Source organism: Dermacentor albipictus, chromosome 1 (genome assembly GCF_038994185.2).
Source record: "Dermacentor albipictus isolate Rhodes 1998 colony chromosome 1, USDA_Dalb.pri_finalv2, whole genome shotgun sequence".
NCBI classification, from domain to species: domain Eukaryota; kingdom Metazoa; phylum Arthropoda; class Arachnida; order Ixodida; family Ixodidae; genus Dermacentor; species Dermacentor albipictus.
In genome coordinates, this window is record NC_091821.1 from 8,068,835 (window position 1) to 8,096,237 (window position 27,403).

General features: G+C 46.9%; 1 protein-coding gene across 2 annotated transcripts; it reads left to right on the forward strand.

The window, feature by feature from the left end:
* Positions 1–802: 802 nt before the first annotated feature.
* LOC135897355 (uncharacterized) lies at positions 803–26,693 on the forward strand. 2 transcript variants are annotated; one of them, XM_065425969.2, is made up of 5 exons: positions 806–2,348; positions 7,466–7,676; positions 10,416–10,566; positions 18,748–18,903; positions 25,283–26,693. In XM_065425969.2, the coding sequence occupies exons 1-5, from the start codon at positions 1,292–1,294 to the stop codon at positions 25,460–25,462; spliced, it is 1,755 nt and encodes a 584-aa protein (XP_065282041.1). In that variant the 5' UTR covers positions 806–1,291; the 3' UTR covers positions 25,463–26,693. The 2 variants fall into 2 exon arrangements, with proteins under 2 accessions (XP_070394982.1, XP_065282041.1); XM_070538881.1 differs by lacking the exon at positions 18,748–18,903 and having other exon boundaries at positions 803–2,348; positions 10,416–10,598; positions 25,283–25,443.
* The last annotated feature ends 710 nt before the right edge of the window (positions 26,694–27,403 follow it).

Genomic DNA, 27,403 nt, shown 5'->3' on the forward strand with positions numbered 1-27,403 from the left:
TCTTTCCTTCTCTCTCTCTCTCTCTACAGAGCCTGAATTCATGGCATGACGGCATGTGGCGTTTTTGTTAAGCTGTTATGTCCTTCTTTCCCTTAGCAGAATCAGTTGCGTATGTATGCTCACCTTCCGCAATAAACACTGTGTTGGAAATTAGCGCTTGCCCTGTCTAGTCTCTGTCGATCGTCCTTCTCGCGCTATGCTTTTAGTGTAACCATGTATTACCAAACAGCCTAAGCTTGTACTCTTCTGAGGATTAAATTGAGCGGAAAAACCTGCAGTTTTTTTCCTTTCTTTTACCGTACACGATATTTCAAGTTGTGCCATGCAGCTGTTAAGCCACGGGACATCTCGCATGCATGGCACAGCGGAATGTATCTGTGACGTAAACGATTACTGTGGCTCTTTGCCACTTCTACATAGTTTAACGCTGTGGCAGTATTATATTTTTCTCTCGGCCACAAATCTTATACTTATTAGCGACGTTCTTTTAAAACGAGGAATTTTCGTCGCGGCTCGATAAAAAGTGCTTACAACATTTTCACTGCATTAGACACTAAGACTTTAACGCTTGCTCTCAACGTGTGCAATCACATACGCACAGAGTACAAAGTTGTTAATGATAAATAGCTCGCGCAACGCGAAAAGGAGACACAATTGGCACCCCAACACCGGTTTCGATCTACCCTTGAAATGTTTTTTTTTGTGTGTGTTTTACAACATTATTTTTTTCGTTCAAGCAATGCGCATGAGCACGCCGGTCTGGGTATATCTACATTTGATAAAAGAAATAGACAGCCTACATCAGTTTATTTCCTTCAGTGACTGCTGCGAACGTCGCATAGCATATTGAACTTCCGTAACGCACCACGTGAGCGGCAGACATGCTAGCCCGATACATAACATGCACTGCTGTGGCTTCAATACACTGGACGTTTTATTTCTAAGTCGAAAGCTGCACTCCATGGCACGCCTTCAGGAATGGGGGCAAGGATGCTGGACTAGTATTTCTTGACGTGCCGACTCCAGGAAAACTGTAAGTGCCGAGCAAGTGGTGTGGAAGCGTAAGCAGCATCATCAGGTGGTCACGATGGGGGCGTGGTCCGGAATGACGATCTAAGTAAATGTTGCGAAGCAGCTTATGCGCCCTCTAAAATGAGCGTCTTGAAGGGAATTCTTATTGAAAATCCTGGGTGCGTAAGCTGGCTTAGAATTCTTGCTGTTTGTTAATTGACGAACTACGCGATGACATTCGCTGAACCTTGAAGCTTTCCAAGAAACGAGCACCTCTGTTATGGCTGAAGGATTCCCTGGTACTGAACATGGCCCGACCCATGCTGCTGTACACGAAGATGAGGAGCACACTGGCGAAGACGGCGACAAGCGTCTTACCCTGTCGGACGACATCGCGAAAAGTATCTTAGAGTCTGAAGAGTGGCCCTCTTATGTAGAAAGACTGCGACAGGCCTGCGACGACGATGAAAACACCGAAGGGCTGCTGCTGGCAGGAAGGTTCGGCCGACAGTACCCGCTCTGGAATGGCAATCAGCGTATTCTGGACAACGCCGATCCACCACTTGCAACGGGCTGCCTCGACGTTGAGGCTAACCTGCCTTCTCCGTTCCTGAGAGCCGACGATCCGCTGCCGGTGACATCGAACAACAGCTTCCGGGCTGACGACGCAAGCGCCCCTAACTCCTTACTGCTACAATACGGCTCGCATAAGAGCGTTTCAGACTGTCGTGAAGCGACGTCGTTCACGCCTGACCGCTACAGTAGGTCATCCCCGAGGTCTGCGTTCTTGACGCCTCCGTGCAAGCCCCCCAAAAAACTCGATATCATCGCAGAAAACAAGGTCAGTCGAGAACGAAAGCAATCGGCGTCATCTAAGCCACTCGGAACCCCCGGAGCCTCCGAATTGCGGTTTCTGTTAGGACGATCAGGCAGCCGGAACTCTGAATCATGTTCATGCGCCAAGGGCCCGATAACATCAAAGAACTCAAAAGAGTGGTCGCGTGACATTGAACAGTTTCGCGCTGCTCTGATTAGTTCGGGATCTTCTGGCGAGGGCGACTTGTTCAAGTCTTCCTTTCGCATAAGCAAGAGTGGCAGCTCCATCTTGGCCTTAGAGCGACTATTTCTGGAAGTCGTCGAAGCATCAAGCCAACACCAATTATGCTTAGCGCAGATTCAAGGAGACATTCGCTGCGGGCTGCCACCGGCCGCAGTCGGAGATGATTCCAACGCGCCCCGCCGGGAAGTAATAGTCTCTAGTGCCAAGGGCAAGGGACTTCCCCTGCAGCGCCTCGGCAGAGGAGCATTCGGCAGGGTTTTCGGAGTTCACATCAAAGGTAGGTCACAAACGAAAAGAACAAATATTAAGTTATGCTTGGCCATGTTTGGGCAAAAATATTGCATGGTGGTAAGGGTTAACCTGCTCGCATTCTTCTCTCGTGAGAGCTGGTGTTTTCAAACGGCTCCGTCAAGACGTTGCGCTTCTGGTGGAAGACGCAGACGCTTTCGTTTGAGACTCCGTGCCTCTAGGTCGCAGCGTCCATGCAGCGGCGGCCGGAAACGTTGCCCGGGGTTTCTACCTGCTACTTATGGAAGTGGCGCTCGAAGTATTAGTTCGCTTCTACGTACGAGTAATGCACGGTCGTAAGGAGAGTGTCAACAAAACGCATAATGCAACACATTGTGTCCGAAATAACCACCTTGCAAAGCATGCTAAACGCTTTCTTATATAGCAACTGGGATTGCGATTTTAATTGAAGCCACATGCTACTGACAATTTGTTTAAGGTAATTTCGATGTCGCTTATTATGAGTAGTGAACTAGACATTTTCCCTATTATCTTAGTTTTTTGCAAGCATAACTCTATAGCCGCCCGTTATTGCCTTCTCGCCTCGCCTGTATTTGGCCAGACTCGCATTACCAGGCCGGTAGTTGTCGGCCATAGTCAGTCCATACAGTGTTAACGCAAAATTAAGTGTAAAACTTTGCGGCGCTTGGCGCCGTCCGTCCGGCTGCACGACAGTTTTGTGAGCGAGCCGTGCAATATGCACGCGTGGCACGGATGGTACGGATTCGCTATTTTGCTCAAAGGTGGCCACAGCAGTAAAGAAAAACGTTTGCCATTGCGTTCTATTTAAAGCGGTGGGATAGGTTTCGACACAAATGGTGTGCGTAGGTATTATCATCAATTTGTAATTACACCACTTAAGCCCATGATTATCTATTGGTAAAGTAGATAAACACAAATATCACCGGCAGTGTGGCAGTAAAAACATCAGTGGAAGGCGTAGTGCGTTCTACTGTGCCAATACTGTCGTAGGATGCATTAGGCATTTGTTGGCACACTACACTACGACAACGGTATACGACAAAAGAGCCTTAGGTTACAGCGCAAAATCTGAATGTCTGATTTCCGAAATAAAGTAGGCGAACGCAATAGCCAGACTCACGATTAGTACTGTCAGGATACCTGGAGGCAATCCAAGTGTGCTAAAAGGAAGTCCCAATGACTGAAATGAAGGAATGAAGTACATACTATTAGATTTTGAGAACTGCTATGCTCAAAATATCTTCTGCGCTCAAGAACTTAATAGCAACGAAGTAATAAATAATTACGATTTATGATAAGTGAACATTCGCTACCGATGTTCACTACCGATGTTCGCTACCTTCATTCACTGAAAAAAAAAAATGCGCATAAGATGCAAGGGGGAAGCAAGCAAAGTTATTTATATCATCCACACACGTCCGTGCATAGCACACGTCACATTCGAAGTCGTTTAATAGTAGTAATTGATGAGCAAATCGCGTAGCGTTAATGTCAACTTGCCACGGTAGTGCAGTTGCTATGACGTTCTGCTGCCAAGAGCAGAGTGGCGTCTTTGAGCCACGATCTTGGCGGCCGTGTTTAGATGAGGAAGAAAAGCAAAAATGCTCGTTTGCTTAGATAACGGGCGCGTTCAGAAACGCCAGGTGCGGTCACTTTTTTTCGTATTACTCCACGACTGCATCCCTTATAACCCACTGTGCAAGTTCTGAACGCTGACCCCTTTCTCCAATTTTTAACATTAGTGTCGAAGCGGCAAACCGGTATCCAACAGCTAAAGAACTTCATACCATTGAGACAGTAGAGTCGGAAGAAAAAAAAAATGTAGGCACGTATTGATGTTACTGAAGTGACGTTGTGCCGTCTGAGAATAGTGTACGCTGAGTGCGTGCTATTAGACATCTGGTAAAAGCTTAAAAGGACCTTCAAAAGGGATGCCACGAGGCGCCTGTAGGTCGGCAATTTCTCTTTGACACGTCCACAGCTTGAGCCAAAGCGCATGACTTATTTCAGAATTATTTCCCCGTAAGCTATAATAGCGTCTCAACCGTCTCTAATCTTCCGGAGAAAACTTTCTTACGTACCAGACCACTTTTACAGCAAACACCAGTGAAGCGCTAAAAAACAGACCGATCGTGTTCGTTTCTTCACGATATTGTTTGAGGCATGGCGCATAAGACAGGCGTCTGAGAAGTGCAATCGAAATAACGATGTTGCTCATAGTAAAATATTTAGCGCGCACACTTGACAATTACACAGTGAAGGGGGACACACGTGCGCTTCACTGTCCTTGTCAATTGTGCGCGCTAAATATTTTACTATGAATTCGTACCAACTCGCCCAACTATCAGATCTGCTGCAACGATGTCGCGATTTCGAGCACGGCTTTCTAATAGCTACACCGAGATTGCTTTGCACAAATGCACAAATAATACTTGTATTGGGCGCTGACGAAGTGCTATGGTTATCGGCGGGCCGATATAGTGCATTAAATGACATCTTCGGCCGAGACGCGATTACTGCATTAGTGACGTTCAGTCAACAGTAAAGTTTGCGGGATGCGCGAGCGCGTGGCAAAGCGTCCTTCCTCCCCCTTCTAGCCGCGAACCCCTGGTGTCGAGATCGGCGCCTGCACGCATGCGCGTCCCTCCCAAACTGCAAGCGCGCATGTTTCCGCGCTTCCTCCTTGCGCGCCGGCGATATCCGAATGTAGCCGCGAGGTAGCCCTCTTGCGAAATGCGCCGTGGCGGCTTTGACGGGCAGAACTTCGTTTATACAACGGAAACCAATTGTCCATTTTCGTCTTGGCGGTCTCCTTCTATAGAGCGCGTCTTCTGCCACGCTCTTCTGCGGAAGAACGCACCGTTCGTAAAAAGAAAGAAACAACGAAGATTGGCCACGAGAAGGTGCAGCACAGAAAAAAAAAGTGACTTGTTGCATTCGCCACCGGGCCAGACCTATGCGTCAGCGCTCGTGACTCGACAAATAGCGGCCGCAGTAGCGCCCGCAAGTTCACGCTTCTAGGCACGTTTCACACAGTTTCGCCCGTCGAAGCCACCACAGCGCATATCGCAAGAGGGCTACCTCGCGGCTACATTCGGATATCGCCGGGCGCGCAAGGAGGAAGCGCGGAAACATGCGCGCTTGCAGTTTGGGAGGTCGCGCATGCGTGTAGGCGTCGGTCTCGACACCAGGGGTCACCGCTAGAAGGGGAGGAGGGTCGCTCTGCCCCGCGGTCGCGCATCCCGCAAGCTTTTGCTGTTGACTGTACGTGCGCACTCGTTCCTTCGGCCATTTATTCTTCGTTCAGATTTCTCCGCTCTTTATTCGTACATGCGTCACAGCAGGGAAGTTAGAGGCTTACAAAAAATAAAACATAAATACGCGTTCAATCACACAGTAGGCTTGCTCAACTGACAGCCGATTCCACAGAGGGTAGATTTTAGAGCGAAGCTTTTGTTTGCAAGTAATCTCAGGCTGACCGTGGCTGCTGGGTGCTGGTGCTGTCTTGCTGGATAACTCATATCTTTAAAGAGATTAAGTGCTCGATGGTGGGATCGGACCTCGGTCCCCCCAGCACAGCATGCAGGCTGGTGCTCTTACCATACAGCCACAATCGCAGGTAAACTTCTGTCGTGCTATCGCCAACAAGCTCTTTGAGATGATTGTCGCGTGTGTCACATTGAGTACCACGGGTGCGCAAGTGAACATGAGCGCGCGCGCCGCAGTTTCCGTTACGGCAAAAAAAAAAGAGAAATAAAAATATAAAGCGCAGGAATGAAATAAGAAAATTTATAGAATTTGATTCACCACTTCACGTAAGCTTCGCTTTACACATATTACAAGATGCGCGTTCGATCTGCATCATTTTATTACAAAAAGAATTTTCGCACAGGTTAGCCTTGCCCTGGCATTCAAAAGGCTTCACAGTTCATGTATATATTTTTTTTCAGAACTGGCGCTAAGTACACGACTTCTCCTAAATGAATGTCACTTTATTTCTGGCGGGCTTAAGTTCTCCTATTAAGGAATGTGCCCTAAATTGATTATTCATGCGGTTATTTGCTAGACTTTTCCTTCGCTAACACAACACAGTGATCATCGTGAAAGTAATGTCCACCTCTGTTCGAGTGACGGAAATCTCGATCGACAAACAGACATTACGGCTTAAGAGCAAGCTTTAACTCAGGGCTCCTATCCTAGAAGGGAAAGGAAAACTCGTATTTTGTGGCAACCACTGCCTAGAATTTGCTGAGATTTGTTGCATTTAAATCAAATAGGTAGAGTCAAGTGACTGTAGTAAACGGGTTTCTTCATTAGGCAGTCAATTGTTTAATACACATAGTTAAAAATTGCCATATTTCTATAAAACGAAACTATCAAGTTTACAACTCTTTAACTCAGCAATAAAAATTACATAATTTCTGTAACCGCAGGTAATATTAAATCTTAAAAGGCAAAACAATTAAAAGATAAAATGGACGTTTCAAGCCACTCTGGAAAATGCTGTTAATATGCGAGTAGAAATTTTGCGAAACCCTCATAAACATTGGAACAAATTTACATCAGCTCTAAATTATTCTAATAGATCAAATTTGTCCGCTCTAGATACCTTAAAATATAGTTTAAAGAACTGCGCTATCTGTTTTTGGCTTAGAGTCAAGGATTTGAAACTTCGTGCTTCTATTCTTTTTATACCTAAACATTTCGGCAATTTTTGTAAATACTTCCAAGCCCTAAATGAAAGTTCTGTTCCCTACAGTGACTAGAATCTAACTTTCTCATTTTCAACAAATTGTATTGAAATCGGTGAGGGGGGTTGTCTCATAAATGCATTTCTGTATTTTACATGTATTGGAATGGGCGACATCGGGGTGGGCCCCGAGAAATTAAGCTCTTGAAATTTCACGTCAGGTCTAGGCCCTTTCCGGATTTTGCCGGCGGATGAAAGAATTCAATTAGTTTTCGATGACATATCGGAAGAGCCAAGTCGACAGAGTGCGACGGAGTAGAAACTTAAATATTGTGGAACTTTTTTTTTTCCGAATATGTTCCTGAAGCCCAAGCACTCGATCGACCGAGCTTAATGTCCCAGCATTCTGCTATAAGCGCGGCGCTCGCTCGCAGGGCGCCTGGTGGCCGTCAAGGACGTGCGCAACGTTGACGAACCCAGCGAGCGGAACGCGTCGCAGCTCGTGCACCGGCACGTGGTACGCACCCTTTGTGTGGCGCCTCTGGAGCCGCGTCGCTTCCTAGTGGTGATGGAATACGGAGGCCCGCACACTCTCCAGCATCTGTTGGACGAGCGTGGCCCGTTGGGCACCTTCGACATCTGCCGGTGAGGAAAGACTCTTTTATAATGACTTCGCGCGCCGTATCTTGGAGGTCATGAGGAAGGAAAAACTGAGGGGAGGCCTTGACGCGACCCTTTGTGAAGCTCACTGACGCCGGAACTTGTTCATCCGTCCATTTTGTTGGGGCAAATTCTTCTCATGTTTACATCTCTCGCCTTCGACACGCAACCAAGCCGGGCTGCGCGGACCGGTGCGTGCCGTAGTGATCCGGTCAACGGATTCAATCAACGTGTATACACTCGGGATACCGTTGCCGAAGTCATTTAGTCCAGGTATAGTGCTCTAGCGTTGAAAGAAGTTCATAATGAACTCCGAAAGCTATACGGGGAGGCCGGTGCCCTGCTAATATTGCCGGATTTTCCGAAAATAAATTTCTAATTCCTACTGCTCTGCAAAAATCCACAGGCGATGACCGCCAGCCCGATTTACGCACATCAGGATATGGCTAGCCCATCTGCACTTTATGAGAACAAACACGTATGCTGGTCGTGACTTTATATGAATCGGTTTCCTTTACTGAACAAGTTACGGGCCGCTGCGCACGGCGGAGATGTGACGATGCCACAGCGCGCCGATGAAGAGGCCAGCGAAGGAGAACATCGTTACGCGTTTGAATAAACCGACTGCGGCCTGAGGTGTAGTGTTCCCACGGTAAGGGAAGCTTCACGGAAACAATGTTCTGCGGTGCAAAACAGTAAGCGCGTATGCGTGCGGCTAACGCGTTGACCAGGCCTACGGGCGACCGTCAGCCGCTTGAAGTGCACGCAGGCGTACGTTCTTGCGTTACGCCTTGTTTACCCTTCCAGCACTTCCGCCAACCCTCACTTCCCTGCGCCACTTGGACACACAGATATCTGCAGTAAGGAGGGTTCGTCCATTAATTACTCAGAGCAGTCGCTTCTTTCCCATCCTTCCACGTGGCCGTTTTAAGTGCCACAAATGCATCGTCCGCTGTGAAAACCAGGAACACCGCACATCTGTGACTGACTTGTAAGGCGTTTATCATAAATACTCTGAAGCAAAGTGGATTGAGTCTCTCATGATACCTTTGCATGAATCCACCGAAGACAGGAAATATATTCTCAGATTCTTTTTCGTCCGTGGCATGGTACCTGGTGTACGGCGTTGCGCGCGCTAGGCTTATGCTTTTTGCCGAGTCCACTCCCACCTTGCCTGAACAAGAATCGGGAGAGCATGGTCTAGGTAGCACAGCGGAGAGAGTAACGCAATCCTGCACACACGATGCCTTTGCCACGGTACAAAACCTAGAGGTCAGCACACACCACCATAACAAAACCGCCATTATAACCCGACAATATGGCCACTGCAGCGAAAAATACCACGCGACTTCCTCCGCACTTTTTTCCAGGCACGCGGAGGGGGTAGGACCTCTCCTCACTTCTCTACTTCCTCCATGTTGGAGGTAATAATCTCGCGGGTCTACGGGTAGCCCTCATGTCTGGTAGGTTCCTGCGGGCTGTCTTTCCGCGTGCCTAGTGTTGCACATCGCGTAATCTCAAGTTTCGCAAACGTGGCGACACGAGAGGCCGCACAGAACTTTCGCTCCCGCTGCCAGCGCTCTTCATCACGCCAGCGTTGTGACAGCGAGTCCTCGCAGTGATCAAGTGAGATCTGTTCATGTTTCCTGTGCGCGTGGCACCATTCGTTCTAACTTAATTGGTAAGCGAATGTTTACTGAAGTTTATAGGCCGATAAAACTACGAACCTTACTTTGTGTAGTTGATTAATACTTAGCTATGGCTAATGCCTCGCTTTTTCGGGCTAAATGGCGTCTTTTTAAACAATTTCTGTATGGCACATGTTTCAATTGCGCAACTTAAATCTGTCAGTTATCAAGGCATGTATGTACGCTATGGAATCCTGAGGTCAGCGCCAGTATGTCAACTGTCTTCACTCAAACTTGCGAAATAAATGTGTTGGCGTTTTAGTTATTATTTTCAAAGCCTCCCCCGTGCAATGCACCGCGACGCTGAGTGGAAAACTTGTTATTAGTGGCGGTGTTTGAGAACGAACATTCCGAAACTGGTGCTAGTCTCAACATTACCTAGTAAGCGGGGCGGGCCTGGACTAATGAGCGGCTTCAAATGGGTAGTAACAACAAGCACCCGAAAGCAATCAATTGAAAAGTGTGGGAGGAAACAACGCATATTTACTGACGTCTGCTATACCACTCGTGATGCGTTTTCGAGTAAAACATTATGTGCGCTTCTATGCATTATAAACTTTGGAGTGTTCCCATTCGAGAAAGGAAGTGTAAGTTATCATTCAGACTGCACAACGAAATTCGGCCTTCGTTTTTATCGAGGACATTACTTGCTTTGCGTACGGCAAACAAGGATTGACATATAACGCAGCTTATTAATCCCCTCAGTCATTACAGGACGCCATTAGTCATTTATACCTTGAAGCTGAAAAACAAGTCCATGCTAACAGCGTGAAATTTTGTGCCGGTACTCTAACATGTCTTCGGCGGTTACTTCTAGGTGTGCAGTCTGGCTTTTACTCGCCTGTCGTTTCACATTTCTCTGTTAGCCGGTTTACGCGATATACGAGGTGACTTGGACTCAAGGCTAAAACGCCTCTGTGTTGGTGCAGATCTTCGCAGTAGCGACCAGTTGTTGATAACATGCATACATGTATGCATATGTATTTATGCAAAGATAACTATTCCAATGCGTGGTTTAATTTTTGGTTGCTGGCAGATTTGGCCGCCAGCTAACATCGGCGCTTCATTATTGCCACCGCAACAACGTGTTGCACCTGGACGTCAAGCCAAGCAACGTGCTGGTTCACAATGGAGACTGCAAGCTGGCCGACTTCGGGAGCAGCGCGACCCGCGGTTCCCAGCCCAAGGTCAAAATTTTCAACTTCTTACCGCCATGCTGGTATGACTTCTACTACTTTTTTTCTTTTGAGTCCTCACGCGGGACACGCTGGTAACTGTTAACAGTTTTGATTGACTGCTATGAAACAACTAGGAGTGTGTGATGTAACGGGTGGAAAACAGCGTGCAAATTCAACAAAATTTGGTGCCTAGAGTAACAGCTTTAAAAATATGCGCGCCATCTACGCCTCCTCCCCCCCCTCCTCCGCCCACCTCCAGCGGAATATACGAATTGTAATGTTTACAGGTTGGCAGGTATGCTGTTAGGGACCAACCGAAGAGACGTCTCTGAAGTTAGTATTGCCTTTGCGCTGTGGCGTAGTTTTATTTAGCAATAAGCAAGGCCGAACTCAGCCGCCTATCCGCGCTTGGTCTTGGGAGTGGTGCCAGAGGCCCTCCTACAGAAGGTTACGTGTACCGGGACATGATGAGCTGGCACTGCTCAGAAAAAGGCACACGCCTAAAGTGATGTCGTCAGTTCATAAGACAGCAGTAAACAGCACTAAACAACAGGACAATGAGAGGGACACAGCACTGTTGTCTGTGTCCCTCTCCTTGTCCCGTTGTTTAGCGCTATTTACTACTTGTAATCATGAACCAACCAGCCCACATGCGTACTGTTCATAAGGCAGCCCACAACCTTGAGAAGTTTCCACCGAGCAGTGCCACGGTACTGAGCTGTATTTCGTGACGGCTGGAGACTTATCGGACGACAGCTTCATCTCTGTCCACAGAAAGAAGTCCAAAAGGGCTCTCAACGCGAATGCAGCAGTGTAAGCGAGCACGGCGACTGCATTCAAGGCCTGAACGCAGGCCTCACGCCATAGTCTTCGTGCTCGAGGAATACCCAAGCAACCTCCGATTGCTGAACCGGCAAAATCTATCCGTTCTTGTTTTTTCGAAATCATGCTGATTTAAATCAAGGACATGCGAATAAATACGTGAAGAAATGTCTTCGCAATCGATGCTTCCAACGGGAGTGCGCTTAAAAAAACAAATTACTGAGTTAGGAAGTATCGAAGTGCGTTCCTATATCCCGATGGACGATTCATTTACAGCGGGTGTAATCTATGACACTGCTACCATTCCTAACAGGGACTTGCCTATCCTCATCAAACCAGCAAGTGAGGCAGTTGTCATCACGTATGTGAGCCCCCTTGGAACTTTACGCTGCGTCAAACTGATTTTCGAAGGAGATGGCATACCATCTCACGTCAAAGTCGGCCCCTTCCGACACCCTATTCGGCTATTCGTACAAAAGCCTCGTTAGTTATATCAGTGCTTCAGGCCTGGACATGTGAAAGGGGTCTGTCGAAACTCATTACTGTGTCCCCGTTGCACTGCCTCTCACGTGGAAGACACTTGCAAGACTAGTGTTCTGAAGTGCGACAACTATAATGGTTGTCATGCTGCCTCGTGTAAAGATTTACGTCGCATCAAGAAAACTCGCAGTTCTCAAGCAAATGGTGCTGGAGAATTCGTCACACATGGAGTCTGCTGAAACGATCAGTCGTCGGTGATGACTTCACCGAAAGTCCTTACAAAAGGCAGTGGCACGAAATAAAGTGGTCGTTTGAATGTGTCACACACATTTTGCAGTCAGTCCAAAAAAGGGCAGAACAGCACAATAAAGTCAGCTGAAAGAAATCTTCCTCCAAAATAATGGCCTGCGTTTCTGAGACAGCAACTTCCCAATAAGCCACAGATTGCCAAACCCGCTCGGGAGCCTACTGCTGCCGCTGATGACACGCCAAAAGGAGATCAAGTAATTGCAATGCTTCATCCCCTCATATATACCATTCGAGTGGTCTTGTCGAACCTTGGAACCACGCCTGCTCGAAGTGCAATGAAAGTACTGGAAGTCTTAACTACAATGCTTGAATCCCTCGAACAGAGGCATGGCGAACCATCACCTATCCTTTAGAGAAGTCAAGGCAGCGTCAATCATTCATTGGAACGCAAGAGGACTAAAGTCAGGCATTTCAGACTTTCTTCAGTGTATATATACTATGTTCCCAATATTTATGATATGTGAGCCTAACGCGTCAAAACTACTCCGATTATCGAGATGCGAACCTGTTTTGTCCCCAACAACTGATGCAAGAAGCAAAGTCATCCTTATTATTGGACATGAACTCGCCTATGTTCGTCAGCCCATTCCTCCTCACGATGACAATCGATGTTTGCCTAACAGTTAACAAGGGCAAACTCTTGTTTACTCTTGTAGGCGTTTATATATAGCCTTCAATTAATTTTGACTCAAATTGATTAAGAAGCATGATGGTGTTTCCTGCTCCATGGGAGATCATTGGAGTTCTAGATGAGCGCTATGTCGTATGGGGAAGCACAAGGACAAATCCAAGAGGACAAAGAATAGCAAATGTTGCCTGCGTCCACTGCCTTTCACTCCCGAATGACGCAGCCTAACGTTCCTACGAGGCGCGAAATATGACAGCTGGTTTGACTGAGCTTTCGTCTCCACCTGTTTCACAAGCGGTGTAAAATGTTTTTTGTGTATCGAGACACATGGGAGTGATCACATTCCCACGTACCTTATCATCAAATGGATGACCAGGTAAGGACCTGGACATCCACTATCCCCTTTCTACGCCACTGCACTGGACTCCCAGAAGTCACTTTCCCACATTTGACGAACCATACGTGCTCTGCGTCTCTGCGTTCTCTCCCTGAACAGCGCTTCCTATCCAAAGCACTGGCGTTCTTCCAGAAGTGGCTTGATGTTCATGTTGCAGATGACTTTTCTGCAAGGATCGTTGGCCAAGCGACCGGTCCAAACTATCCAGCCTCCGGTGATATATCTGCTATACGTGACTGCCGCATGGAACTTCCTTTCACAATGGAGGAATTTGAGGTGGCTCTTGCTCTGTGCAGGCGTTCTTCATCCCCGGGACCAGACGGAATATCCTACTGCGACTTGTACAACCTGAGTGAATGCGTATGGAGATAAATGTTATATCTACAACGTATCCTGGGAAGATGGCATGGTTCCCGAAAAATGGCAGGGGAGCCACTTAGCAGGGGAACCGTCTAATAGCGCTGGCCAGCTGTGTGGAAAGGTAATAGAAAAGATGAACCTTGACCACTTGGAGTGGTACTTGGAACACAACTTGTCCCCAAATTTTATGGCTGGTTTTCGTCGAGATTGCTCATCAATAGACCGTGTTTATTGATCTTGCTGTGGATTTTCAGCATCAAAAGTCACGTGAAAGATTATCTGCGGCTTTGTTCTTAGATGACAAGTGGGGATACGATAACGTATCTCACGAGGCTATTCTCGCTGCTCTTGAGATGGTTGGCTTTGGGGTCGAGTTTTTAATGGATTTCTCATTACCTATTTATGAGATCGAATGTTGTGTGTACCGGCGATGACCAAACCGCATGACACTATGCCTACCGAGCCGTTCCTCTAGGCGGAGAACTAAACCACAATCTATTCAACCTCACACTCATTGGTCTCGTTTAACATCTACCAGCAGTGATCCATACATCTATGTACGCAGACGACATATCTGCATGGACTTCAAATGTGACACATCCTCAGATACGTGCAAGACTTCAAAAAGCTGCTACTCTAACAGCTGTATACCTTCGCAACCGATGTCTTGAAGACTCGTCAGTAAAGCGGGCACTGGTGACATTCACTCGCAAACCAATCGCACTCTACCCCATCTCTATTATAGGTCAGATCATTTCTTATGAGTACACTCAGAGATTTCTTGGACTAAACATTGATAGAGATCTCTCATGGATCCCGCACATGACCTGCTTGAAACAGCGCCTGATAGCAATCTCCAAGCTTTTCAAATTTATGCGCGGAAATACTGCGGGAATGTTAGTGAAGGGGGCGAAATGCGAAAACACCCATTTACTTAGACTTAGGTGCACGCAAAAGAACCCTAGGTGGTCCCAATTATTCCGGAGTCCTCACTGCGGCGTGCTTGAAAATCAGATCGTCGTTTTGGCGCGTAAAGCTCCACCATTTTGGGGAATGTCAGTGCATGGAATGCTCAAACTGTACAGGGCTCTTTATATGAGCTTCTTCAGATAGTTTCTCGTACTGTCAACACTTGCAGGACAAATCTTCGTGCTCTACAGACTATTCAAGCTCGGGCTCTAAGAGTTTGTTTTGGTTTGCCTAAATGCACATAAAGAGCGGCGACTATTGCAACCGCCCGGGAACAACAAATACAAACCCACATTGCGGTGGAAGCGCTGGGAGTGCAAATTGGGTATTTTGCCCGAGCCCGTTCCCATCATCTTGCAACACTATCGTCAGAAAGGTCGCAAGCATTATATTGTGTTAATACTTCCGACTATTACACCCGCCTTCCATCAGGCGTCACCCCCGTGACTAAGCCACGATGGTGTTTGGCTCGATCTGCGGTGCACCTCGCCATACAAGGAATCAGAAAAAAATCTGAGCTGTCATTACCTGCTCTTAAACAACTAACTCTGCTCGTTTTGCACGAGAGGTACGCCGACCACATACGTAATTGTACCGATGTATCAGCAACTCTCCAGTGTCGCTCTGGAGACGTGGATTTCCCAGCGACATCCACCACCATCAGTTTCAAGACGTGTCACTCAATGACATCGACGGCTGCGGAACTTGTAGCTCTTCCCGATGCAGTTCGTCTAGTCATCCAATAACCTCGAAGATGGCCAATACTCAGTGACTCAAAGGCAGCACTGCAATCTTTGCTATCAGCCCTGCGGCGTGGACCACACGAACAAATGATATTAGATATTAGAGAACTACTCCATAGCTGAGATCCTGACTGAGAAAGGGCACCACGTGACATTTCAGTGGCTTCCAAGTCACATCGGCGTCATAGGTAGCGAGCACACCGAAAACGCTGCTCGATGGGCTCTTCAAGGCGACAAAAAGGAGTCGATACCGTTATCAAAGACTTATTCCACTAGAAAACATCGAATGGTCAACAGGGATGTCACCTTCTCCATGTGAAACACGCGAAGTTTTCAAAGCAACTGGCTGCACCAACTAGATAGACTCTTCTCTCCGCTCAGCTGGACTCTGCCGACCCAAAGCTACCCTGCTTTATCGAATATGGCTAGGAATGTCCTTTACGAATAATTCCTTTGCATACCGAATCGGATGGGCCGGCGACGCCTCATGTAATGACTGTGGCAGCGAGGAAACTCAACACCTTCTCTATGACATTTCTCATTACAATTTAGGGACGATCGCTCGTAATCGCGATAGCAAGCTTTGACCAAAGGCCTTTACCAAAGGAAATAATTTAGAATACCGATATCACAAGCCATTGCAGTGGAGGGCTTCGAGCGCACTGTTACAATGTTTAAGGACAACAGACTTGCACAAGCCACTGTAGCCTGAACTGACGTTAATAGGCGCTACTGTACTGTGCGGTGATAGTATGCAGTGACAGTTACAGACTGTGATTGCGTATCCATGCTCCCCTTTTTCTCTCTCTCTACTTTCCTGTCAGTTCACCTACTTTTCCCACTTTCCCCAGCGCAGGGTATCAAACCGGATCTTCCCCTCTGGTTTATATCCTTGCCTTTCCCCTTTCTTCTCTCTCCATCTCTTGAGAAGGTGCCAGCTCGGTTTGGTATCATTGCTGTGCTTCCTACGCCAAGAAAGGTGGCTAGATGATATCCACGCGTCCCATGCGTCGATAGAAAAGTGCATTAGAAGTTTTTGAGGAGATATTGATGGCAAGGCATATGTAAGCCACAGGACCGCGCGTTATAATTCAGCATGGGAGTGCGATATTCCGTGGAGGACAAACTGAAATCACAGCTTGTGAATGCCTCACTCCATGAAAGTGTAAACGAGTTTCATTCAACTATGATTCTCAGTAGAAGTGAAGACGCGATAGTAAGCGAACCAGCTATTGGAAAGACTTATTCCAATAGAAGAGGCGCAGGTTGCACCAGATGGACACCAGCATGCCTTATAAAAACTATGGCGCCCCTTGCTTTTCATAGTAAAGGAAACTAACTCGAGATAGCTTAGGCCAACGCACGCATCCTAAGGTAAAGGTTGAGACAAGCACTTTACAAGGTCTTTGGATCTTACAATGTGTTGATAGTGTATTATGATGTGTTAGAGACAGCCGATCCACTTGCATACCTCTGACAAATTTTCAGGTTTATTATGCGTCCATCAAGGAATCTGGCAGGACACACACAGACAACTGCCTTTTAGCTGATAGCGTTATAAATCTTGGAATGCAAGGTTCGTCCCTTGCGTAACACGCTCTATGTGACGCGTCTCATTGCCTCGTCGCTCGTCCATTTAACTTCATAACATACTCCTACTCATCTGCCAGTTCAATAAAACTACTTGAGCGCCTGCATTTTATGGAATAAAGAAAGAAAACAAATTGTTGCGCTACGCTGTGATATCATCTGGCTCGCAGCAGAAATATTGCGTGTCATAAAATATCAGATGATCGAATAAAGAAATCACGCAAAGCCCTGTTTGGGATTAGTACCGTCGTTATTGCTGTTAACACGCATTTCGTTCTTTGATACTTTGCGAGTTGTGGTAATGCCGAGCGCACGCGCATGTTCATGCTCTTTGTATTCATATGCTTTCATCGACGAATGAAGAATGGTTCAAGTGTAGCGTGGCTACTGCACGTCAGTCTTCGTGTACTGCCTTACTTTTTCGCTACTACGTATTCACTATATTATCTACTATAGATGTTACAAGATCTGCGTGCTGGCTCACTCGCTATGGCATCCTGTTACTGAGCACGATGTTCTGCGTTTATTTCCCGGCTGCGGCGGCCACATACTGATGGGAGCTAAGTGCAAAACCGCTCGTGTACTAAGATTTGGCTACCAGGCAAAAAATCTATGGTGGTCAGAATTAATCTGCAGCCATTACCTAAGGCGTCTCTCATATCCACTGTTAGATTGGGAAGGAAAACCTCACGAATCAGTCAATCAGCTGTCACATGAAGATCTCGAGTAGCTTTTTTGTCATTCTGTCTATTGAATAGAGCTTTATTTTCCTCCACTCTCATATGTAGTTATTCCACTACTCCGTTAAAACTAACAAGTCAAGGGTGACAAGCCTGCATTTGACAAAGATAGGTCTACCTAATGAATTAACGGCCCGACTGTCTGAGGCACTTTGCCGCCGTCAATAATCATTTATATGGCATTGTGTTTCCATCGGTTGGCCTCCATTCTAACTTTTCAGTCACTGCTTGTTACACTACTTTCCTACGCTGTTGTGAACAATCTGTGAGTGAACCACTGTTCAGCTACCGATGAAAAATAGCGGAAAGTGCGTGCCAACGCGAACGGACACGCTGCATCTTATAGCCTGTGGCGCAAAGCTTTTCGATTAAGTTGTGTGGGCTGTTATCATTCACCATCAGAGTCCGAAGCCCATCTGCTTTTGTCGAGGTGTCCAGAACCAAAGCTACGGCTGTATTTTGCATAATAATTCATTTTCTTTCCCGTTCCTATTTTTATATAGTGCTCCGAATGATCGATACCGTAGACAAAAGCTGCGTGGCTACTTCCGAGCAAGTAATGGAGGGCGAAAAGAGTAGCGAAAAGAACTCGATACGAAACAGGTGGCTAGTCTGTTTCATATTCCTCAAAAGTTGATCCCCAATCATACTGAATTCCTCCAAATTCACGACGTCTAAAGTTGAATGGGGCATAGCCGACTTTAGTCTATGTTTGTTACCTACGACAGAGAAAGCTTGCTTTTGGTAGCAACGCAATACCCTCATAAAGACTGCAAGAGAATCTTTTATCCTAAACAGTACATCACTTGCTGGCTACAAATGTTCGACAGATCTTCAGTTAGCGCCTACCTCATGCGAGTTAAACACCTGCGCAGTATGCTGAGTGTCTCTTAGGATGACTGAAACATGAGAAAGTTGGCAAGGGTTCATGTAAAATGGAGGCGTGCTAACACCGACACAACTAGGAGTGAAAAAGAACAACGTTTGTGTTGTCCTTTCTGATCCTACATGCCTCCGTGCTAGCACGCTTGCCATTCAGGGAAGTGAATTAAGTGGCGACACACGTTCACGTTCTCCTCCCAACTCATTAAAAATTTGCCGTTTAGCTTATATAAGCACTTTGTAACTTCATTCTTTCCTTTTTGCGGCCAGGTCTGCGGAACAGTGCAGTACATGGCTCCAGAAGTCCTCTTAGGCCAGCGGCCGGAGTTTAGCGCCGACGTCTATTCGCTAGGCGTTGTCCTCTGGCAGATGCAGTCCGGCGTGAGGCCCTTCGATGGCCTTCATCAGCACGCTGTTATGTTTCAGGTCTGTGGGGGGCCAGTCAGTAGTGAACATCGCGACACTTGTGCATTGTTGTATGTCTTTTCTTACGTTTTGTTTGTTTTCCACGGCGATGGGCAATCTTACGTAACAGCACTTGATCTTTACATTTACTAAAGAGGAATCCAGGAAGAGGCGAATGCATACGCCAACCGCGGCTACATATCGCTTTTTCACTATCGTTTGATCATTTCGTTGTTGGTTAAAGGTTGTCTGTTGCATTTTGGTGCGAACGACAACGGGTGCCCCGTGACCCAAGCTGGTTTTGGGGGCTTGCGTTTTGTTGATGTGGTGGCGCATTTGCCTGGAGCGTCAGTCTTTAGAACGTAAGGCTGCTTCTTCATTTCCAGTTGCAGTGCTTATTTTATTGCGACAGCAATTATATGAGCACTCAGGGCGTATTTTCGCCATCGCCGTCGCCGTGATGTTCGGCGTAAAGTCGAAGGGCGATAACACCGTCGCCGCGCAGTCAAACTATAAGAGGAGTCAACCTTTATTCCAGCACACTGCTGGAAAAAGAACTTTTGAAATTCCATTCAACATTAATGCGGCTCTGCCCCATGTGTTTGTGAAAAAATTGCTTTCCTGAGAGCTAGCGTCCCTTGCGTTTCAAGCTGAATAAGATGGCTCCTAAGATCTGAAGATATTGTGGCATCAACATAAGTCTAAAAACGGGAGCTGAGGAGGCCATTTTAAGCCCAAACAAGACATATTCAGAAGCTTCGTAGCAGACTGTGAAAGCGTGTAATGACACAAAGCTCGCGAACTTTATGTATAAGTGCGGTGACTTATACATCTCTGAGCACATATGTGAAAAAGTTGGCGCTCGTGACATTTTTTCTTTTCCTGTGAAATGCAAAAATGCTAAAAAAATAGCGACTTTCCGACAAAATGACACTTCCCGCTATAATCATTATTACACAAATAACGGCACATGTCTACAGCAAAAAAAAAAAAGAAAAGGAATGATACAAATATTGATGTCCCTATGCTTTATATGAGAAACAGCCGCCTAACATAGGACTTTTGAAGCAAGGAACGAAAAAAAATTTTGGAGATCCCACGCATCCTGGGAATTGACGTTCTGCACAGCATTTTGCAAGTATGGCCATGTATTTCTGTTGAAGCCACCAAGGCGGGGTAAGAATCCTGAAAATTGCCGTCCCCCAGACTGCGACGCCCGGAAAGGCGTTTCTCCCGGGTTTGAGCCACGTATACTATTAAGCATTTTTCTTCGAGTGCGAAGCTTCCCTTCCGAGAATGCCCTACTGGGATTTCTTTGTGGCTTCGTGCTACAGTCGATTGGACGACAATTTTCGCGGCCCTTTTGTAAGTATATCTGGCGAGGTACCATCATACATTTGAGAAACCTTTTTATTAAAGCCCGAAACGAGGCTGGAGAGCAACCTACCTACCTACCTACAGCGAAGTGACTTGAATGTAACGAAATAACACATCGCCTTCAAACTGCCTTGATCTGCTGCTAAAACAGCGACTTGTCATCAAAGTGCAATGCACTCGTCCACTGCAGGGAAGGTAATGCTTAGGAGTGAGCCGTGAAGTAATGCAGTGAACTGAGTTCGAAGAGAATTATTGGAATGAAGTAGGCAGCGTTCGGAGAGGAGTCATCTTAAGATGGCAGGTCCACTGATAAGCTGAGGGAAAATGTTCTCACGTTTAAGGGGTCCCTGAAAAAATTTCTGAAGTCGGAAAAAATCTTGCCTATCTGTTAATGAGCCTCGTGTGAACATGTGAGCCCGATACGATTGTCCTGCATGCAGCAGGAAATTCGCAATCCTGTGTCAAAAACAGTGAACAGAAATTTCCTCACCCGCCATGGTTGCTCAGTGGCTATGGTGTTGGGCTGCTGAGCACGAGGTCGCGGGATCGAATCCCGGCCATGGCGGCCGCATTTCGATGGGGGCGAAATGAGAAAACAGCCGTGGTACTTGGATTTAGGTGCACGTTAAAGAACCCCAGGTGGTCGAAATTTCCGGAGTCCTCCACTACGGCGTGCCTCATAATCAGAAAGTGGTTTTGGCACGTTAAACCCAATAATTTTTTTAGAAATTTCCTCTCGCATCCACAATGTGAAATCTGATCGACGCAGTTGGCTGACCAACGATGACGGCTGATTTCGTGACTGCGGAAACAATCTCAGCAGTACATAATTGCTGATTTGGGTTTTAGAAATGAAAAAAAAAAATTATTCGATTCCAAAAGGACCGATTTTTCCACTGCGCGTGGTTGCGTCTACTGCGCATGGCTTCCGAGATGGCAGTCTCGTGCTGCGTAGCGTAGTCTACCGCGGCCGCCACGAGCCGCCCCGACGAGCCCAAGAGCCGCCGACACAACTTTAGGCCGAGGCTTTCCTCTCTTGGTTCGTCGCTCTGAAGCGCGTTAGCAAAGACGAAACGAGAGAGAAATGCGGGTATCGCAGCGGTAACTTCACTTACAGTTGAAGGATTGGAAAAAAAAATTGTGACTGGATATTCGATAGACGATGTACTTTAATAGCATTGCCATTTTATGATTAGTTATTAAACTCGCCGCTTCAACCGAAAGACGAAACATCTGCTGCGAGTGCACGTTAGGAGACAGCCATAATAAGTAAGCATATTAGTTTTATCGGCCGTAAAACTTGTAAACCCACGCTTACAAAATAAATTAACAAGCATGATGTCATCGTGCGCAGGCACACACGCACACATCACACTCGATGACCGCGGACGCTCACTGTTAAACGCTGGCGTGAGGACGCGCAGCAGCAGCCGCGAGGGAAGTGACCTTCGTCCTGCCTCTCGCCTCAAGGGAAACTGAGTGGTGAGAAAACAACACTTGCAAAGATGGGAGCCGTCGGCCCACCTAGACTCTGCTCCAAAGTAGATCGCTTCCAAGACAAAGCCCGCATGACAGCGCGCGGCTGCGTGTTGCTGCCGAAGTAAACTACACCCCCTACCACCCCGCCCACCCGCTTCCTTGAGCGCGACGCTAGATGATTTGGAGCCGCGACTGTCGGCTCACTCTCGCGCGCTTTCACTCGCACATACAGAACGCGGCGCGCGGCCACGGTGTTATCGCCCTCAGACTTTAAACGGAACATCGCGATGACGACGACGACAGAAAAGCGCCTGGAGCATCCATACAATTGCTATCCAAATAAAAAGCGTTCCAGGGCCGCATTAAAAAGCACAGACCGTCACACGGGGCACACGACTGCACAGCTACCCGTGTGTGAGCAGTATGCCCTCTAGATATCTTTATTTTACTTCTTTTCTGGCGCTTGTACAGTTACACCAAGGCTCCCTACAACGCTTACCTACAAGGCTGAACAATAACACCTGTTACGTAAGTTACTAGAACAGACTCCTGTGCTCCAGGAATGGCAGTATTTAAAGGAGCGCTACATGGTCTCTCGCCTACTTAGTCGTTGATTTTTTCTGCCCCAGCTGATTGCGTAAAATAAATTATGGGTGGGTTGCCATAAGGCATAGTAATAAGATATTTATACAAATGCCTGCTACCAGGCATCTCGCAGGAATTCTCGTGATTCCTGACGGCATTTCAGACGAGGAGCCACCCGCGCAGCGCTTGCGAACAATCGGTCAGTTATGAGCCAATTTCTCTTCGTATTTATTTATATTTCACACCGATATTACACAGGATTCATATAAAATAATCGTATATTACGCGCCACGGGCATTATTACTAGTCACGGCTAGGTGGCGTGTGCCGCCGCCCGATTTAAATTCTTCAGCCGTATCCATTCCTCTCTCCATCCTTCCAACGGTATAGCAAACACCTTGACATTAGAAAAAAAGCTCCAGACTACAATGACGCTTTGCATTTTTATCTTACTGGCCCCTTCCCCGCATTCATTGAGGTTAGGAAACAGAAGACTCCTTCAACTATTTCTCTCTGGTTTCACTCTTTCTCTTAAAGGGGCCCTGAAACGATTTTGACGATTTTCTACAAACGTACTGAGTCGTTGGAATTGGTCCTTCTGATCATTAATTGACGCATCTAAGTGCTCTGCGTAAAGCGTGTAATCTATAATAAGGTTTTAAAAATGCACATCGCTGCTGATCGCAGCACACTGCTCGGCGGAATTTTAGGCCGCCCCTACCCATATGACGCAATCACCCATTTGACGTCAGTGGGGCAAGCTGTCCGATTGGCTGAGCAGAGCGCGTGATCGATAATTTTTTCAACTTTATGGTAGACAAATGATGTTCATAATAGTTTGAATGTTAGTTAATTTGTTTTTATAAAAGGAAAGTAACATAAAGGGAATGCCCCCAAAAAATTTCAGTATACTTAAGCACTTCCGTCACACGTCTGCTTGTGTTACAACGTGCTCCGTCTTTGGCGAGAGCTCCGCCGTCAGTGTCGGTCTGTCTTTTCGCTAGCGCTATGTTTCGACTTTGTTGCGTTGTTGACTGCAAACGTAGCGACTGGCAATATGTCAAGCTGCGACATCGTGTCCCTCTGCAAGCCCATAGACGAGCGGACTGGCTGAAGCACATCGGACTGCCGCTATCCGATCGGCACCAGGATTTGCGCGTTTGCGGCCGTCACTTGACACCGGAAGGTTACTAACGCAATAGCGTTTCGCGAGTCCGGTATTAGGGTAAACGTAAGCGCAAAGGGACAAGGCCTGGCCGTGTCCCCTTGCGTGTCTTGCACGGGATGAGCAGAAGCGCAAATGTGAATGGCCTGCATGGTGCAGCCACCTGGTGGCATAAAGCTCAACCATACACAGTAGCATTAACAAAATGCATTCTTCTTTGCTGCTGGCGCAAAATTTTCGCAGGAGTGTAATCGTTAACACGTTGTTTTTGTAAATGTTTAAAATGTTTTACACTTCGTTAGAGCAATATTGGCTGGTTAAGCTCTGTGCCAACGAGTGACTGGACCGTGGAGAACGATCAGGCAGCTCACGTACGTCTACGCTAAAGTTCCTTCAGCTTGAGTTTATGCCTCCACCGTTCCGTCGAAAAGTTCAGCTAGTGTGTGGTTACCGGAATACCAGACACGTTCGGCGCTGCGGCAGAATGCTCGCAACGCACGCTGCTTCGATAGCTCTCGCTTGGGGTCGACGGCCAAGCGGCTAGCGGAGAGGTGTCGCGTGGCGGGGGTGGGCCCCGAAACAACCGGAAGTGGACCATGCGACGTCGCATCGTGACGCAGAACCAGTGAATGCGGAGCTTAGCCCCGATTGCTCGGCGAACGAGTTGAGGAGGAAAAGCATGGCTATGGATGAGGGTAACTTGTAATCGCTTGTAGCTCCATTAATACGTAACGCTTCACTTAAATTGTGGTGCGAATGTTCTACTTAAGCTGTACCCTACGCGTCTACAAAATTTGTCCGAACCGTTTCAGGGGCCCTTTAAGTGAATTACTGCTAACAAATGTTAGGTGGCCTAGACTTTTCGATACTCTTAATATCCGGAGACCAGCATCCGATAGACCTACGAAAAAAAAAAGCTTTCAATGAACCCTAGTGTCACTTAACTGTATCCCGGAAGATCTTGTATACATATGGATACAAAACCGAAGTCAAACACTTGCTCATTAGTAATAAAAGGTTGCGAGTTTTTCTTCTTACTTAAGTATCTTAAAACTGTACGTTCTTTTCTATGTGAAAAAGATCAATGAATTCGGCAGGTTATACGCGATATCCTTTTATTAGCCTTCCTGTAACCGGTGATTTGTCAGCCTAGGGGAAATATAAACGCAGTGGCGAAATGACACCTGCACAATTACCTCTTTCGGTCAACCAAAAAGGCTACAATGAAATACTGTGTTCTGGCAAGAAGTGTGCGCAAGAGAACCGGTTTTCAGACATATTGTACGGTTGTAAAATCAGCAAGTGTTAGTGGACGTTTTCCTACTGGACCACACATTTACGGCTACACCTTTACGTGCCACCGACCCAGTGGCGTAAGAGACCAGTTTGCGGCTTCAGTACGAAATACATAATCATTTTGAATTGTTGTCGGTGGATTCTCCTGACCAAACTTTTCGTCTAGTGAAATGTCGCAAACAATGCTTTACGACCTGTTACATGGCATCCGTAGAAATGGCGTGGCAGCGAATGCTGAGAGTGGGTTAATGCAAGCAGCATTATAGATGAGCGACGAGCTATGCGTCTATTTGAGCTACGTATGGCATGCATGAGGCAACTGAAGTTGGCTTCCACCATAGCCTCGCGCTATGAACTTCATTGCCAACAAATAGCCAGTAGACAAGTTTTGGGCGTGAAACTACTCGTGAAAACTTTGTGTCTAGTTTTCTGGGGGTGCCCTGTATGTGAGCCTCTCTTGCACTGCACGTTATTGCTAGCAGTCACATTTCCTTTCAGGTGGTGCGCCTCCGACTAAGACCGAGGTTCCCGGAAAACAACGGGGCAGCCGAGCTTCAGGATCTGGTGAAACGCTGCTGGAGCCACGAGTGCGAGGAGCGTCCCAGCGTGGGCGCTGTGCTTTTGGAGCTGAGCGCGCTTCACAAGGCGACACTCAAGAGCCGCTCTCGGCTCGAATGACCAGTGCTGAACCTTTCCAAACCACTGCTTCGCCGATCCAGTTCTCCCCAACAACGCGGCAGTATTGAGGCACACCACTGAGACAAACTGCGTCGAATAGGTCGAAATGCTGCTCGGTGAAAGTGCCTATGTCGTCGCATTTGAACGCCTGGCAAGCACATATCTGCTTAGCTAACTGCATCTCCTGCCGCCTGATATTCGCCTCATTTGCTGGCGTGTAAAAATCCAATGGCAACCTGCAGCATTTACAAGCAGTTTGTTTGTGTAGCCGTCACAATAGCACTTGCATTTCTTATCGCTTGAAAAAAAAAAAAAACTGGATATCCGGCATGCGCGATGTACGGAAGACATTTCAGCCTCACTGGGAGTGATGTCGCGCCAGGCTAACAAGGCTTGAGCTGATGTGCTCCCTGATTCTCATTCATTAGAGGCTAAACCTGACTTTTTCCAACTCTGCAGAAAAATGAGACCACTCCTTCCTAATGCTCGTAGATATTTTCACTAAAGTAAGAGAAAAATATTCGCATCGAATCAATACAAAGCTGTTCTGTGCCTAGTTTAACCACACGATGAGTGATTACTCTAGGACTTCACTTTGTTTCTTCGGTGAAAAAATTCAGCCAATCAATACTGCCGACCTTGCCGTCGCGTTAACTTATAACCACACAAAATGGATCACAGCTGCGAGTAGAAAGCTTGCACTACAAGACAGTGCCAATAACCTCGATGCACGGTGGACAAACGCCAATGTGTATCCGCCGCGCGCGGTTTTTAATTGTTGAGCGCGATAAATGGACGCCGAACATCCTACTCATATTTTATATTGACTTTCTTGCGCTTCATCACAACGTTCTTCACGCTTTTAATTTAAGACACATTTCTTTGAGTCTACATATCATGTCCCATGTTGGCATTATTTACGGATTATTGCGCCCATCACTTGATGCACCTGCCCTCTCCGCCAGCACACTCCCACCTGAACTCTTCCGCTGCAAATCACGAAGCTGTGGTGGAGTTTGCTAAAACGGTGTGCGCCTCGTATTTCTACTCATCCGCAGGTGTGTCGCTCTCATTTCGTAATGGCATGGGCATGAACACTTTCTAAGTTGCGATTTTGTCATGCGGTGCATGAGCGCGTTGATTTATACTGTTGCCCGTGTTACGAACAGTGATAAACTTCTGCACGTGTTTTTAATCTTGACGCATATCGTGAATAAACTCTTTACCCGTATCGGACCAGTTGTCGTATTTGCTTCGGTGTGCGGAACAGGCGTATGCGATTCAGATATTTCACATTCCTTCCGTCTTTGGTCACTACAACCAAGAGGTGACAAATTTGGCTTCAAAGCTTGCATTCTTGGAAACGTAAAGAAGTCTGCCAGAGGAGACCCTTACAGAGTGCGCTATCTTCTGTATAGTGTGATTTCTTTTGCTATTTCGATGCATTGCCAAATCTTCGTTTCCTAGACCGCGGAACCTGTGCGCTATTGTAAGATGTGACCGTTAAATAGCCTGCAGTTAAATGTTGACTGTTAAATGCCTGCTAGAAGCGTGCGCAATTTTTGATTTAGCTTACATTCTTAGCTTTGCGGATTTCAGAGTAACTTAGCAGCAGCTTGCTTCACTTCAATTTTTTTTTATTTCGGTCCCACTCTGCCACCTCCTAGGCTCTTGACTAAGTAGGTTTGAAAGCCAGAGGGGAGAATCTTCTACTCCGCATGCATTGATTTCTCAACTTATCTGCATGCATTTTTAGATTTGAAGCTCTCGCCAGCAGCGTTGGGCAAGCATCGAACTAGCTTCCCTAGTTTTCGCAGAGGCTCGCCAACCTTGCTAACCTATATTATCCTAAAGTAATACTCCTCTAAGAACTCCGCAACCACTTGTCGTGTAAGTAATTAAGACGAGCTGATCTCGGGGCATAAGCAAGAAAAAAAGATG